This window comes from Nicotiana attenuata, chromosome 1 (genome assembly GCF_001879085.1).
Source record: "Nicotiana attenuata strain UT chromosome 1, NIATTr2, whole genome shotgun sequence".
Taxonomy (NCBI): domain Eukaryota; kingdom Viridiplantae; phylum Streptophyta; class Magnoliopsida; order Solanales; family Solanaceae; genus Nicotiana; species Nicotiana attenuata.
The window spans coordinates 86,669,030-86,687,325 of NC_031989.1; the positions used below are offsets into that span (position 1 = coordinate 86,669,030).

The 18,296-nt window shown below is 37.9% G+C and overlaps 2 protein-coding genes across 2 annotated transcripts; both read left to right on the forward strand.

Annotated features, from left to right (window-relative positions):
• LOC109238201 lies at positions 11,640-14,196 on the forward strand. Its single transcript, XM_019404628.1, has 4 exons — positions 11,640-11,714; positions 11,849-12,742; positions 12,857-13,507; positions 13,576-14,196. The coding sequence occupies exons 1-4, from the start codon at positions 11,640-11,642 to the stop codon at positions 14,194-14,196; spliced, it is 2,241 nt and encodes a 746-aa protein (XP_019260173.1).
• LOC109238210 lies at positions 14,325-17,812 on the forward strand. The gene is made up of 4 exons (XM_019404637.1): positions 14,325-14,613; positions 14,869-15,368; positions 17,165-17,167; positions 17,756-17,812. Exons 1-4 carry the CDS (start codon positions 14,325-14,327, stop codon positions 17,810-17,812), a joined length of 849 nt encoding a protein of 282 aa, XP_019260182.1.

Consider the following 18,296-nt stretch of genomic DNA (forward strand, 5'->3'; position numbering starts at 1 on the left):
TAATTATGTGGATAATCGGATAATTATTGATTCTAGTGAGAGATTACCAATTAATTAAGAAGTTGAGAGCTAATTGGTTGGGAATGGCTAAGAATTAACGTGGCAACCCCACCTTTTAATTTAAGGTGACTCTTAATTAAGTCATTTCTATAGGTGGCAAGATTAAGAGATGTGGGCAAGTCTTGTAAACATGAGTCACATTATTCATTTAAGGAAAGAGATCCTTTTTAAGTCTTAGGAAGATGAGTCATTAGTCACATATTCATTTAAAGAAAGAGAGCTTCATCCAAGCATATAGAAACATAAAAACTCCAATCACTTTCTCATCCAAGGAACATAGCAAAGTTAATTCATCTTCCAAATAGCAACGTTGTTGCTAAGTTCTTAAGGAAAGGTTTCGGCCAAGATTTTCTTTGCATAGCAACGTGATTACTTCGAGCTTTTCATATGACTTGTTCCATGTTTTATCGCAATTAACGTGTGTTAGAGGGATTGTCAAGAGAATCGGCTCAGGTATGTTAAGGCTATCCATTCTTTCCTTTTTGGCATGATCCACATGATACAACGAAACGAGCAAGCATGCATGTTTCAGAAATGATTCTATTCTTAGAAGTACTAAGATTGCCAATGTTCCTGATTCCCCATATGTCCTACTACCATATTGTCTATTCATGGGTCTCCAAACATTCGAAGAGATCATATTGACTTACTTCATTATGCATTGCATTCATTTATACATGTGCATTTATCCATGACTCAGAAGGCGTTATATACGCGTATATATATATATATATATATATATATATATATATATATATATATATATATATATATATATATATATATGTTTATGGGATATGGGAAAAGGTTACGGCGTTATATACGAGCATCACCTGATCAGCTGGTATACGATGATTATTTTGCCCACAGTGACTGAGATGATATGACGGGATGCCCTCAGAGGCTTTATGATGTTATGTACATGCAGACCTATGCATTACATGCCATTTATACGCATATGCATGATACTATTAATATTTCATGATTTACAGAGCTATCCAGACTTACAGGTTGAGTCCTTTACTTCGTGTTTCTTCCATGTACTTAATTAATGTTGACTTACTGCTATGTTTCAGTTCCGCCTTGCATATTCGGTACATTATTTGTACTGACGTCTTTTTATTGGGGACGCTTCATTCATGCCTGCAGGTATAGATAATCAGTTTGACGGGCCCTCATAGTAGATGAGGTCAGCATTCAGCGAAGGATCGGCAAGACTCCACCTCATTCGATGTGCAGCCAAGTCTGTAAGTCATCGTGTCAGAATTTTGCTACATACTTATGGGTAGGCCGGTACCCTGTCCCATTTGATGTCAAATAATCTTAGAGGCTTTGTAGACACAGGTTTATTATGCACAGTATGTCAATGTCAGAAGCCTTGACAGCCCATATGTATTCATGTTTTGTGAACGATGATTCATTGATATAACATTTGCCCACTTACAATTGTACATTACGAGTTTTAGCCATGTTGGCCCATGATAGTTACAAAGAAAGCGAATAAGTTACAGAGTGGTTCGCTCGGGCTAGTACGGCACCGGGTGCCAGCCAGACCTCCCCAGGTTGGGGCGTGACTGAATGAAACAGCCGAACAAATGCTATGAACCTCTCTCAGAGATGTGAAATAAGGCACACCATTAAGTATAAGGAACCGTACTTAACATCTCATTGTTGCCGCGTGCAACCCGATCCACACATGACACCATTGCGGTGTGCTAATCGATCCAAACATGACATCCTTGCGAAGTGCAACCCGATCCAAATATGATACTGTTGCGGTGTGTAACCCGATCTAGACAACATACCTATGGCAGTGTGCCACCCGATCCAAACAACATACCCGTGGGGGCGTGCCACCCGATGTACACATAACAATAAATAAGGAAATACCCATCAAGCCATAATGCGTATACTTACGAAATGCCCGGATATCAAACACAAGCACGCCAAGTGCATGGATACAACACTGGGGAGACGGATAGCACCATGTGCTACAAAAACTCAAGTATGACCAAGGTGCAATTAACGACCTGCATCTAGAGATCCATCTTGCTCATGTAACACCACAAGCTACACGGGATCACAATATATGTGCGAATAATCGAGCCGTCTCACAATCCACCTGGCATAATATAGTATTACATAGAATAGCTGACGGTAGGAATAACATCCAACACGCATAGACTCCTCCATAAGCAATGTTATTCCAAATGAACACATCTGACCCGATGTAGAGCATACATTCACATTAGATCTGCTAATGGATCTCAAGACGATTTCGATCATCCCATATTGGCCTCCCAAAGATCCACAATGACCCTACCCATGACACATACGATCAATCATCAACTCCGGAAAAAACTTTCATAGTCCATAACAAAATGAATAGATTGCCTTTCAGCCATAAACTCTCACATTAGCAATAGTACCAAAATCTCCATACTCAGTTTCACTTTTCAATAATCAGGTGACTAACATGTCACACTAATACAATTTTCTCGTGGGATATGCTCCCACGACCTCCTACACCAGGTAGCAAAGTCTATCCATACCACCAATCGTACTAATTCTGTAAAGCAAATCAAGAATCCATAATTCAATACACAATGCCTCTTACACAAGTCACCGTTTTCAGGCGACACTAAGATGCCGCCGGCATACTCTGAACATCTAAAGTCCTCCCTGCTCATCCGAGCTTGTGGCATTCTTATCAGCACCGAACCGCAACCTTGATCCTCAACTTCCAATTTCCGTGCCGCTCACTACACCTATCATGCTGCTACGCGAGAGTACAAGAATTCATCATAACCCCTTAACTACTAGTATAATAAACACTTCATTGGCTAGAAACCTTTCACTTAACTCATTTCAGAAGAACCATTGCAACAGGTAACTGAATTCCCATAACCGCAGTAAATACAAACCTTAAGTCGTGGTCTAAACCGCCATAACTCTTCTAGGATCCATTTACACATAACAAGGCCATGAGAATCACATACCTCCCAAATTAATCAAATTATGGTGGCTGTCAAGCCCGTACGTACAACCACAAACCACCTATATAACTTAACACGCCGAAGGAACCTATCATTGCCATAATCATGCTGATTCAAACCATTACTAACCGACCTAACTTCTTCCAATTTACTCTCGACTTGCCTTAGAAATAATAATAGGTCCATTTAAAAAACCATAACAAAACAAAACAAATCTCATCCCGAGTGACCCAATTCACGAGACGACATCGTCTCAATACCCATGAACCATCTCATACCCTCCACATACGCACAATAACATCTCCAACAAGTAGATCCTCTATGAATCCAAAGTTGTTTCCTTCCATCTCTCTAGCATCGCACTCGCAGAGCCCCGGTGCTAACATGGAAACACTCCAAGTCCCTTTCATAATCCACTTCAAAAACTCCATCTTGACCACACAACAAACCCAAAATCCTTAGACACCTCATAGGTTAAGGATGTTGCTGCCTGAAGACTTGGCTAATCATATTATTTAGAACATCAAGCCTCTTGTTGATAATATGGTAATGGACAAGCCATATTGGATGCTCGAAACAAGGGGAGAGTTTAGTGTTAAATCTTCATGGAAATATGTTAGGTAGAGGAAGGAACCCTGCAATGCATATAGGATGATTTGGGTGAAGGGACTGCCTTTCAAAGTGTCATTCTTTATGTGGAGAGTGGGGAAGAACAAGCTACCCCTAGATGATTTTTTCAAAAGGTTGGGAAACGGCTTCTAATTGTTGGTGTTGTGTGCAACTCAGTAGGAAACACTGCCACACTTGTTTTTCAAGTCATATGCTACCAATAAAGTGTGGTACTATTTTCTCTCATGTGCAGGTATAAATGTTAAAGGAATGACTTTGCACCAAGCAGTGGTGAAGAGTTGGACAACACAGGTGATTCCAAGACTACAACCAATAATGCAGACTCTACCATCGATCATTGTTTGGGAATCATGGGAGAAGAGAAACTGCTACAAGTATGGAGATGAAGTATCAGTGAATAGGGTCATCTATCAGGTATCAACCACTCTTCAAATCTGGTAAAGGTCAGAAAGCCTAGCCTTCAAAATGTGCCAGATTTGATTCATATGATGGAGCAATATACTTCTAAACTGAAGTACACTAAGGTACTGTGGGAGTTTTCTGAGCATGGATGGATAAAAGTTAACACAGATAGACCATCGAGGGGCAATCCAGGTAGGAGTTCTATTGGCTTTGTGTTGAGGAATGAAGATGGAAATGTGGTGTATGCGTGTGGCAAGGAAATAACTGAAGGTACAAATACAGAAGTAGAGGTGAGAGCCATCTTAGAAGCATTGAAATATTGTGTGGAGCATGACTATGTGCCGATTGAATTACATACTGATTCAATGCTTGTGAATAATGTAATTCAAGGGGAGTGGAGTGCACCATGTTCTGTGGCAGTGAACATTGAGGAGATACAAGAGCTGATAGGGGGATGTCATTTTAAAATCTCACACACACTTAGAGAAGGAAATCTGTAGGCAGATCACATTGCCAATTTTGCTCTAGATATTGGTCCTATGGAATGCAATAGTTTTGGTGAATTGGATGGCATAGGAAGGAGATTGTGAATAGCGATAAATTACAATGTCCATAAATACGAGTGAAGGTCGCAAGAAGCTAAGTGGAGCGGAGGAAAGGAGTAGTAGGAGAGGGATGAAATCTGGGAACACATTCGAGCATCATACTCAAGTCCTAAGGGAGAAGAGTATGTTGATCAGTTAATTAACTAACCTTGTTTGCTTTTTTGTAGAAAACGTTACTGTAGTCATGCCTATCCTTTGAACAACTTTCAGTTAGTGGTATTAGTACTATGTACTCATTTCACTGGGAGGGAAACAAAGATAGACACATTCATGACTTTGAAGATTCTAAGGAAAATGCTAATTTGTTACGACAGTATAGGGGAACTATGGCATGGCAATCTTCATGTTCATTGTCCCAATATGTCAAGGCACGTGAGTAACTAAACAAACAACTGTAGAAAACAAGTTGCTATGGATAGAAACAATGAAATATCACTAACACTGCCCAGATTTTCATGGTCGAGGCAGTGTGTTTTGAGAGATCACACGAGTCAAATGAGTTGGATAAAAAGGAGCTGCTCTGTAGCTACACCACTACTGATATACAAGGAAGATGGGCTAGAAGAGGATTCATACAAAAAGTCATCCATTGTGCTGAACTACTAGATGCAAGAGGCTAAGTTCACAATATTGCCCAGTTCGATATGGGCGAGACACTGGATTTCAAAGGACTATATGGGCTTCAAGAGATTGACAAAAATGAAAGGATCATCAACGCCAGCACCTATGACACACGAGGAAGGCATGTTAACAAGGGATTCACACTCAAAGTCAAGGATCATCAATGAAATCTGGGCGCAAAGAGACACAGTCACCATGAACACTCACAACTGGACAACTGAGAAAATCTAGTATTTGGCTTCAGATTATAGCTCAGCTATTTGCAGGTACTCAACACATGAGAATGCACTCTTTCATGCAAAGGACAGAATCACCACAAGGTTGAAAATCATCAGGATGAAAGAGCCAGTATGGTACATTCAAGAGTAGTAGTACGAATTGTGGCCATTTTTGTAATGGAATTTTTTTAATTGTGTTAGCCACTTTTTAGTACATTATGTAATATCAATTTTGAGTACACTACTCAAGATTGAAAATAGGGAGTATGTAATTGCACTAGGTAGGCAGCTACATTACGTAGACTCATTGACATTGTGTTTTATTTTCTTATATATATATATATATATATATATATATATATATATATATATAAACTAGCCCTAGGCACCTCACCTAGTGGATTTATTAAAAAAAAAATCATAAAGTTTTAATTATTTAATATTCCTTATTAACTAGTTACAAAGTATTAATATTTAGAATTTAAAATGAATATTGTATGAATAATTAATATACTTTTATTTTCGACGAGGACAACTTGCTGAAAGTTTTTTTTTTTTTTTTTCATTCTATAAATGTGATTTTCCAATGACAAATAGGCACTCTAATTTGTTTTTGCATGATTTGGAATAGGACGACCAATATATGATTTACGTCAAAATTTTAAATAATATTTTATTCAAAGTTTACCTTATAATTTAAACCAACACGAATTGTAGCATAATTTAGTAACTGGGTACTGTGTTGCACGATAGTCTATAAATCATCACTTAAGTTTTACTGAAATATAATAAATTTTAATTATGTGTATATTTAGAGCATTTGTTTTTTTATATGAAATAGAAAATAAATCATTAAAGAAAATCTTTATAGAATAATGAAGCCAACAAACATCACTTAGATTAAAATTGTGGCTGATTGTCCATTAATAAAGTCAAACCGGTGAGGAAAAAAATTACTAACTTTTAATTTAATTACACACAAAATAATCATAGGCTATTTTTGTTTTCTTTATTATTTATTTTTAAACTCAAATATATTACTCCCTCCGTTTCATATTATTTGAGGTAGTTTGACTCGGCACGGAGCTTAACAAAAAAAAAAGACTGTTGAAAGTTGTGGTCTTAAAAGCTTAAGGGATAAAAGGTTTGTGGGGTCATGCCATTTGTGTGGCTATAAAAGCTTCTCATTAAGGGCAAACAGGGTAACATGAAGAGTTTAAAGTTGAATTATTTCCAAATTTAGAAATGCGTCATTTGTTTTGGAACAAACTTAAAGTAACTCATTTAATATGAAACGGAGGGAGTATTTAATATTGTAGTAAAATAATATTAAAATTATATGTTAATAAAATTTGGGTTCACGCGCAAAGCACGTATACAAAGCCTAGTTATTTATTAATATTTAGAGATTACATAAGTCAGTATGATTAAATCGATCATAAAACACAAAATTAGGAAAAAAGGAAGCCCAACGACTAACTAAAATAAGAGAATATCTCACTTTATACCCATTAATTCTAAACTATTTACCCTTTAATGCCCAGACCCAAACTATTTACTACTCCTACCTATGGGACCCAAACTATTTACCCGGTTATTCCCTAATAATATGAACGTGCGGCTTATCCCCCAGCTCAACTGCTTCTCCAACTCGTTATCGTCGCTAATCTCTGACAAAGTATAATTTTTTACAGCTCAAACACCGTTGACTTGCTAATTCCCCTTTGCTTGCTGAAGACAGGGGAAATAGGAAACTACATTTAGGTGTTTTTCCACGCCAATCAAAACCTTAATTCGATCAGTTCCTTCAAGTTGGTCTTTCTTGTTACTTCTCATACGCATTGTTAAGTTATTCCGGACCTCTGCTCGAAAAGATTTTGTGTGGTAATTATTGATATGATTAACTCGGACATTTTCGATTTTGCTAATAGAACCTGCAAAATTGTGGGTCCCTACGGGTTGAATTGAGGGACATTCTCGTTTTTGCTAATGTTGTTGAATCTTTTTTGGGTAATTGATCAAATGATTTTTAGTTACTCTAATGATTGATCTATAATATGAGGGAGTAATAAACTTTGCATTTGAGTTGAGAACTAATACCTTCTGGAAGTTCATACTGAAATTTAATAGCATTTGGAGTTGATTTGAGGTGATTGAGATCTAAATTTTCAGCTGAAAATTGAAGAAGAACACAGCTACCCAATAATATGTTGCTACGGTATACAATATGTTGTAGGATATATAGCTATACTGCAACAGTATACAATTATAGTTTACAATATACTGCAACGGTATATTATAATAATCGAAGAAGAACACAGTTACCTAACAGTATACCGCTACAGTATACAATATACTATAGGAGTATATAGTTATACTGCAACAGTATGCTATTATAGTATACAATATATTGTTATAGTATACTGTAATAATATGAAATACACTGTAACAATATGCTGTAATAGTATACAATATACTATAATAGTATACTTATTACCCGTAAATTCACTTGCTTTTTCCCTTTTAATTTGCTTTAAGCTTTTACCCAGCGTGAAGAGCAAATTGGAAGTGCAAAAAAAAAAAAAAGTTATAGTATGCTATATAATGTAACGGTATACTCTTACAATTAGATCCTTTTAGAATTTTCTGAAATTTTTATTGACAATTGATATTATTTCATTTTAATAATTGAATTAAATTTTTTTTAACTCTTTACGTACAATTGTATACCCTGTTGGTATATCTATATACTATACTGGTATCATATGTTAATTACTATTTTTTGGTTGTATTAGCTATATTTAATTGGTACACAATTTGATTTTTCTTTAGTAATAGTATAAAAAAAGAATCATAAAAAATAATGAAAACAGTAAATGAAATTAGGCTATGCTGAGAAAAAGAATATAAAAAAGAAGAAGTTAAATAAAATTAGAAAAGGAAAAAAGATAAAAATAAGAAGAAAACGAGAAAAAAGAAAAGGAGAAAAGAAAAAAAAAGAAAAAAAAGAAGAAAAGAAGCATAGAAATAAAAAAGAATTGGAGAATAAAGAAAATAAATTCCCCACAAAAACAACTATGGGTAGGAAATGTAATTAGTTTATGGGTAGAAAAACAAATGGGTAGACAAGGATAAATAATTTTATTTTTGTGGGTAACTGTGTCAAAACCCCCTAAAATAATTTAGTTCCCAAAATACTAAGGAATGCGATAACTTATATAGATATCTTAATGATATGGATAACTATTTAAGCAAATAAAAATTATTAAAGGTATCTAAGTTATTTCAAAAATATAGTTTTAATCAAATGAATTGTTACGTTCTATTCTTGACGAGCGCATGAGCGACACCATATTCTTTAAACTTTATCGAGCGAACCACTAATTATATAAATAACTCGTGAAAAGTTGTATACGTATTATAAAGGGGTATTATCACTTTTAGCGTGCTTCCAAAACTATTTATATCTGATAGCTGAAAAAGTGTATAACATTTGTATAATTTTTATATATAACATACATAATGTATGTATATACAAAAAATATACAAATTTTATATATATTTTTTGGCTATTATTTTTACAGCGACTATACAGTGTCATTTTTCCTATTATAATGATCATTCACAACCTTAGAAACATACATGGAGCCCTTCGGCTTTCAAAAAATGGAATTTACACATAAATCATTAAATGCAAATGATACTATTTTGAACATGAAACATGAACTATAATGTGCAGTTGTGCACATAGCTTCTAATGACAAGGATCACATAGGTTATAAAACTAACTAGACACGAAGACACCCACTGGTAGTGTAGCGAGGCTCACCCAAAGTAGTTGCGGAGATGACCTAACAAATGATAGTGTCGTCTAACATGCCAGTATCTACAACCATAATGCAATATACTCCCTCACACATAGAAGAGGACAAGACTAACAAATGCTTAATGCAATAAATATGCAACTTAAATCAAGAAGACATAGTCTTATCCCTCTTTGTAATAGAGCATATATCATAACTTTATCCTGGAGTACCTATAGACACTCACATAACATGAAAGATCACCATGTGTACATCATGGAGTCCATTCTTAACCAGGATCGACTAAGACATCTCTTATAAAGTATGAATGTGACATTAAAATGCATGAATCCATTCCTCTGGGATGTTATCTGATCGCCCCAACCAATAGTCATGATCATAATTCAATATTGGGCACTTGTAGCTTTAGGTGTTGGATCCTTTTGTTCAAATATCCTCCCAGTTACGTAAGGATATCACAGCCCAAGCTCATGGCACATGTTATCCACTTTAGCTTAACTGATCTCATGAATTTTTCCCTTGGTGTATGCTATTAACGATCCAAAATCTCTTCACTCTTCTACTATTTCAATCTGAGATTCGCCTAAGGCATGTACCTTCTATGGAAGCTCGCAAGTTTAGAAGGCTGCTAGTCCTTCTTCTTGACATGTTCTCATCGGCTCGCCCTCCGTCATGAATGTCACATACACCCTCATAGGGACTTAGTGTCCTAGTTGAGGTTGTCCCAGTACTGTACTAAGGAATTGTTACGATATGATACTATATTTATAATTTTTTAAGCCTGTGGCATGTATTGTCCGCTTTGGTCTAAGAAACTAACAAATTTATTCTTTAAGTTATACCATCATCAAGCCCAAAAGTAAGCATATCATGTGGACTTGTGCAATATATAAATTAAGCTCTTTATTTTTTTTCTCTCATACTGTTGTGGGATTAGCCTAAGCTTTGGATGCTAAGGCGCACGCGATAGGGAGAGAACACCGCTATCTCCTCGAGATCTAGGCATTTGGACGCCCCGAAGGATAGGAAGCGTGCACCCAGGTGCTAATACTTGGGAGTTTTGCCCTAGTTTTCTTGTTCATTGTCGTTCTGTGATCATTTACACTTACCCACATGGCCACATCCTTTTCAACTTGCTCCATAAGTGTGTAAACACGTTCCAGACACTATACCACTCTTGTGTTGGCCCGAATCCACCTGGGGTCACTTTCATTACTTCATTTACCATAATTACATATTAAAGGTTACGGGGCTTCAGATTGATATTCCATGTGTACATGCTCTGAAAGTTGTTCATGACCCATCCCGTATCACTCAAGTCGTGTTTGTATAGTTGGATGAGAAATTAGTGTGACGAATCCATTGGACCAAGTTACCGTGGAAGAGGTTGAAGCCCAGCAAAATGAGAGTGAAGTTGGGCCTGGGTCTGTTAGAAGAAGCCAACGTACAAAACAACCCAACAAGCTTTTACAAGATTATGTGTTAAGTTAAAGGGAAGGAAGGCACGTGTCAAGCAAAATAGAGGTTATCTATATCTGTTACATGTACGAGCAGTTTCAGAGTAGTGGCAAGCAAGATGTTGTAGCAGTTTCTGATTTCTCATCCCAGTTTCTTCTAGAGTCTCCTCATCCCCCTTCTGGCTATTTCTATCATATATCTTTATTGCAATCCTATTTTTAAATTCCTGTAATCTTCATTGTGAACATTCAGTTGTTATTAATCTACTGTTGGCTACTGCTATTTTAAGTTGAATATTAGTTTGTTCCATTTGGTGCTTTCATTGATTCGTGCTCCATGGGTGATTCAAAGCTCAAGAATTCTGATATTCCATCTGATTCTTCCTCTGAGGTTTCTCAGTTATCGTCTCGTGTTGATACCTTAAGCCAACTTGTCCAGGAGTTTATGTCAACTGTCGCTACTCAATCTGCGGCTATCGAGCCGGTTCGACCTCGTCCGTCTGATGTTTGTTTGTCGCCGGGTTCCAACTCTTCTACTCCACTCACTCTCAGGCACAAACCAGCAACTGTGGAACTCAGTCGTTTTAATGGTTTGAATCCAGAAGCCTGGTTGTTTCAAGCAGAGCGATATTTTGAGTTTTACAACATTCTTCCGGATCATCAACTCTCTTTGGCTTCGTTTTATTTGGATGGTGAAGCTCTTGACTGGTACCGCTGGATGTTTCGCAACAAACAACTCATTGATTGGCCTCCTTTTTCTGGGAAGATTCATATTCGTTTCAGGGATTAATCATTCAGATCACCGGAGGGTCGGCTATCACAGCTGATGCAGACCACGACTGTTCCGGACTTTCGGGCTCGCTTTGAGGCTATTGCCAATGAATCAGTTCGTTTGCCAGAGGTCATGTTAGTTGACTGCTTTATTTCGGGCCTCAAAATGGATATCCAAATAGAAGTGCCAATTCGAGGGCCCACTACATTGGAAGAGGCCATCAGATTGGCCCATTTATACGAGCAAAAATTTGATATGGCCAGGGGTGTCGTGCTTTCGCTCAGACCCAACCTTTTTTACCTAACCCCACTGGACCAACTTCAATTGCTGTCTCTAAGCCTACTGCTTCTTCATCACATTTACCAAAAATCCCTTTCAAGCGGTTGTCCACCACTGAACTCCAATCCAGGCGTGAGAAAGGATTATGTTACAATTGTGATGAAAAATACACCCCCAACCATAAATGTAAAGCACTTCCCCAGTTACTCCTCCTTGAAAATTCGTCTGATTTTGAGTTACCTGAGTCATTCTCACCGGAGGATTTCATTGCTGAAGAACTTCAGTGCTTAGAAGTTCAGGATCATTCTGCTATCTCATACCACGCCTTGGCCGGTGGTAGTTCTGCTACAACTCTTCGATTCGATGGCCATGTACGGGGTTCGCCGGTGAAGGTGCTTGTGGATGGTGGAAGCACACATAATTTTTTCCAAACCCGTGTGGCTAAGTTTCTCAATCTGCCTGTGGAAGCTATAAAGCCTTTTGCAGTAATGGTTGGCAGCGGTCAGCGCCTTCGTTGTGAGGGCGTAGCCCGTCAAACACCAATAGTGATCCACAATGGTGAACTGCTATTGGACCTCTATGTCTTGTCTATGCAAGGGGCGGATATTGCTTTGGGCGTTACGTGGTTAGGATCAGTGGGTCCAATCTTGACTGATTACTCGGCTCGTACGATGGAATTTTTTTATCAAGGCCAAAAGTTCAGCTGGCTTGGAGAACCACCAGTTGAAGCCCAACCAGTCCAGTTACAAACATTACGACGCCTATCAGAGGTTGAGGCTGTTTCCTCTTATTTTTGTTTAATGATGATCACAACTGATGACTCGGGACTTCCTTCTCTGCCACCGGATTTACAGTCCCTTTTGGAGGAATTTGAAGATGTATTTACCAAACCTTAAGGTTAACCTCCGGGCCGCGCACAAGACCATGCCATTCATCTACATCCAGGTTCCAGTCCAGTTAATGTTAAGCCGTACCTTTACCCATATTTTCAGAAGAAAACAATGGAGAAATTAGTTTCTGATATGCTTGCCGAGGGAATTATCCGTCCCAGCACCAGTCCATTCTCGTCCCCTGTTCTGCTCGTGCGGAAGAAGGATGGTACGTGGCGATTTTGTGTGGATTATCGGGCCTTAAATGCCATAACTGTGAAGGATAGGTTTCCCATTCCGACTATTGATGAATTTTTTGATGAATTACATGGTGCGACTTACTTCTCAAAGTTGGATTTATTATCCGGCTATCATCAAATCAGGGTTCGACTTGAGAATGTTGAGAAGACTGCATTTCGGACTCATGAAGGGCATTATGAGTTTCTAGTAATGCCGTTTGGTTTAACAAATGCACCGTCCACTTTCCAAGCTACAATGAATTCTGTTTTTCGCCCTTTCCTTCGTCTCTTTGTCTTGGTTCTCTTTGACGATATTTTGGTCTATAGTCGGACATGGAATGACCATTTACAACACTTGACTCAAGTTTTCCAGCGGCTCCGCGAACATAAACTAGTGGCTAAGCGTTCCAAATGCATGTTTGCGCAACCTCAAGTTGACTATCTTGGTCATGTGATTACTGAGCAAGGTTTGGCTGTGGACCCTACAAAAATTTCAGCTCTTATACAGTGGCCAACTCCTAAGGGTGTTAAGGGTGTTAGAAACTTCTTAGGCCTAGCGGGCAATACGCCACAATTGCTTGCCCCTTAACTGATTTGTTGAAGAAAGAATCATTTTCCTGGGGTGACTCTGCCCAGCAAGCCTTTGATTGTTTGAAAAAGAAGCTTAGTTGTACCCCGGTTCTAGCTTTACCAGACTTCACTCAGGAATTTCATGCGGAAACAGATGCATCAGGAGTTGGAGTTGGAGCTGTCCTTTCCCAAAAGGGCCATCCTATAGCCTATTATAGTCAGAAATTGTGTCCAAGAATGCAGCGTGCTTCAACATATCACAGGGAAATGTATGCCATTACGCAGGCGGTGAGGAAATGGCGACAATACTTGCTGGGAAGACGATTTACCATTATCACTGACCAACAGTCACTCAAAAATCTCACTGACCAACTCATTCAAACACCGGAGCAGCAAAAGTGGCTTGGGAAGTTAGTGGGGTTTGATTTTCGTATAGTTTACCGGCCGGGCAAGATGAACAAAGCAGCTGATGTATTATCTAGGCCACCTGAAGGCTCCTTACTAGCCATAATCGCTAGTAAATTTGATTGGGTAGATGCACTTCGTGAGGCTACCAAGACACACTCTGAAATGGTTACCATCAGACAAAGCATTGAATTGCAACCTGAGAATTATGCTGACTATGTATTCCGCGAAGGCCTTTTATTCTTTTAAGGCAGATTAGTTATTCCCTCTGATTCTCCTATTCGTATTCAACTTCTACAAGAAATTCATGATTCTCCAATAGGCGGGCATGCTGGTATAGCTAGAACCTTTCACCGTCAAATTTTTATTGGCACAATATGCGAAGAGATGTACGAGCTTTTGTGGTTTCCTGTCAAACCTGTCAGCAGATGAAGGTCAGTAATAGAAGTTCCGCTGGCCTCTTACAGCCTTTACCCATTGCAAATGTGGTTTTTGAAGAAATCGCAATGGATTTCATTACTTCTCTTCCTAGTTCTAAGGGAAAGGCCACAATATTGACCGTGGTGGATCGTTTGTCCAAATATGGCCATTTCATTCCGCTGTCGGCCACTTTCACGGCCTATTCTGTTGCCGTAGCTTTCGTGGCACATGTTATCAAGCTACATGGTCCTCCGAGGGTTATAGTATCTAATCGAGATCCAAGGTTTCTTCATTCCTTTTGAAAGGAAATTAATCGACTGCAAGGAACAACCTTAGCCGTAAGCACCGCTTACCACCCTCAGTCTGATGGCCAATCTGAGGCACTAAACAAATGTGTTGAGCAATATTTACGGTGCTTTATTTCTGAGAGTCCTCATTAGTGGGTGCCCATGTTACCTTGGGCGGAATACTGGTACAACACATCTTTTCATTCTTCTGCAGGTCTTACTCCCTTTCAAGTATTATATGGAAGGGAACCTCCTTCTGTATCTCGCTACATCTTGGGTACTGCTACAGATGATTTGGTTGAGAAATACATGCTTAGAAGGGATGAAGTGTTGACCGTGCTAAAAGAGAATCTGCACCGAGCCCAAATTCGTATGAAAACCTATGCTGATGCACACCGGACTGATCTGCAGCCGGAGGTTGGTGATTGGGCTTTTGTAAAGCTCAAACCTTATCGGCAGTTGTCCCTCAGACTCCGAAACTGCCACAAACTAGGCAAGAGGTATTTTGGTCCTTATCGAGTGGTTAAACGAATTGGTTCTGTGGCCTATAAACTTGATCTTCCAGCAGATGTGCGTATTCATCCTGTCTTCCACATATCTATGCTTAAGAAGTGCGTTGGGACTCCAGCTGAACAAGTAACTCCATTAATTCCAACGTCAACAGAAGAACAACTACCTCCGAACCTTGAGGACAAGGTTCTCATTGGGAGGAAAGTATTGTGACGAATCCACTGGACCAAGTTACCGTGGAAGAGGTTGAAGCCTAGCAAAATGAGAGTGAAGTTGGGCCTGGGTCTGTTAGAAGAAGCCAACGTACAAAACAACCCAACAAGCTTTTACAAGATTATGTGTTAAGTTAAAGGGAAGGAAGGCACGTGTCAAGCAAAATAGAGGTTATCTATATTTCTTCTATATTAGAAGTGCGAGTGTATCAGCTGACACAGACACGTCTCAACCCACATGCCAGCTTAAGCTTTTATATTGTTGCCCCTGTTTTTCAATATTATTACGTTCATTGCCACCAGAGAAATTTGTAAATAATGGAAATTTCTGGGGCATTTTCAAAGCTTATTTTACATCTTCCCCTGATATTAACAGCATTACACCTGCACATTTACCTCTACAGCCACCGCTTATTATTGGGGTTTCTTCTTCCTCTGCTTTTTCCAGATTTCTTTGTATCTTAAAGTGATTAATCTGCTCTGCTCTCCCAGTGTACATCCTCTTTGTTCCCACATCTCAATTGGTTAGTTTGTTGTTCTTGGATTTTATTTTATATTTTATTGTACAGGTTATTTATTCGGAAAAATATTTACAATTGCTGCGATTTATGGGTGTTGCTCTGCATTCTTCTTTTTATATGCTTTACCTAATTTTTTACTTGGAAAATCTATATGTTTTACCTAATTTTGAGCTGTTAAATTGGAGTTTAAACCGAATTTCTTCGGCTTTTTCCCATTACTAAGCCTGAAATTCAATTAATCTTTCCCTACTGTGCTTCTTCTCCAATCATTGTTTATCTACTAACAAAATCTTCATCTTTTCCATTTTCTAAACACCCAGCGCTGCTTCATTCTCCAACCGTGGTTCCTTCTTCTGAAGCTCTTTTATTTTATTAGTCAGCAGCTCCCTTATTTATTCACCGGTATGAACTCTTATTTTGGGGATATTTCCCTTTTCCACTGTTTGTCTTTCCTTTTTGCTTTATCTATTTTTAGAAGTTTCTGATTTGTATTGTCCTTTGATTTATCTAAGGTTTCTCAAAAACTCTATTTGTTTGTATTTAATTATCATTGTGTTCAATGTTTTTTCCCTTCGAAGAAGTAGTGAAACCGACCTGCCTGCCGACAGATGATATTTTGGGAATTTCCCGGTTTAAAATGTCAATTATGCCCTTCTAATATTGGATTTTGCGTCTCCGAAAAGGATTTTATGGTAATTTGCACGTAAGCCGAAAAGGTCGATTATCTTGGCATTTGGCATGTTGCTTAAATCTTTGAAGTAACAGTCTCACTGGGACCTTCATACTTTGCCTATTTCTAAACTTCCAGAAAAAATCAAGAGTTGCTGCTGAATTTACTTGGAACATCAGGAATGTGTAAAAAGACCAAGATGTGAGGCTCAAAGTTGGATATGAAGTTGTTGAAAAGGTAAATTATTTTCCTAATCTGCAAGTAGCATATTGTCCATCCATCCTGAGCTTTTCTAGCTATCATTCGTAAATGCATGGCATTTTCTTGTACCTTCATATCTCGTAAATGGTTATAATATGATATTATTTTATATAATACTTATTAAAAGAAAAAATTTATAGTTCTGATATTAGGGAGTGCATTGTCTATGTTGCTTGCACAAATGTTATTGCTGATGTTGTAGAGCTAATATAAAAAATACAAAACCTCCATTGAAGTGAGTGGAACTTAATATTCATGTGTTTATTACCCAATAAACAACAAATTTAAGTTTCTTAAAATTTTCAAACATTCTCCTACTGATAATGATAATTGCAGAAGGTAAGTATTTGAGTTTAAAAAAATTCTCACACTGCTACGTTCACGATATGGATAATTGTTCAATATTTTCTAATATGCTATTACTAAATGCTCCACCTTCAGATTGCAGTTATATTAAGCTGCCTTTGTTTAATATGCCTACTCAATTATGAGATGCTGCTACACACTCTATGGAATATACTTTTAATGGCCATGAGACAACTTAACTACCAGATAGACGAGCTTGTGAGCTCTAAGGTTTTTTATATTCGGTGGAAGGCAGGTTGAAACTCTGCCACAAGCAAGTGAAAGTTGGATAACAAAGGCTAAAGTGTCCATGTACTGAGATTTGAAAAAAGGAGCCAGTTGTAACAACCTGATTACCTATTAGCTGGTAGTCAACGACAGTGTATCAATGCTCTTCTCTTAGGGCTCAAAACAACTATGTCAATAGTGGCAAGAGAAATATCCATCACTCAGGTCCGACGCTTAACCTTCTTTGCCTTTCTAATAGAAACTTATATTCTTTCATTAATTTTACTCTATCTATTTTTTGGTTTCTTACAAGCTTATTCTTGATTTTTGATTTTCTCTGTTTTCCTCTTGTAGATCACCACTTTTCTGATAGCAATGGGAGAACGGAGAATTGAAATCGAAGAGCTTTAGTATACGTTGCAGCTGAAAATGACTATGGAAACCTTAACAAATACTAGCTCACCATCAGGAACAGTAAAGCTTCAAATTTTAGGAAGTGCATCACTGAGCTGTCACTCCGTCTATATCAAGAACAAGTATATGCGAGCTGACAATGGCAATCCCAATTTGTAGTTATTTGTAGACCTTTTTCTTTTTACTTAGCTTATTAACCAAAAATTCATGTGATTTCAGTTCGTTTTATCATGTTTGCCTCCTCCACTGACCTTCAACAACAAAAAAATTCCAAAGACAGAACTTCTTATGGTTGAAATCTTACGGCATGTGCTTAAATTTGTTCAGGTATGTTCTTCAGCTCATTTTGTCGTTGTTTTGTGGGAATTTAGGTTTAAAAAGAATAGATGTAGCAATTAGTATATTTACTTTTCCAATGTCTGTTTAATATGATAGTCGTTGCCTTTTTTTTACGTTGCTATGAATGGGTACACCTGCTAGA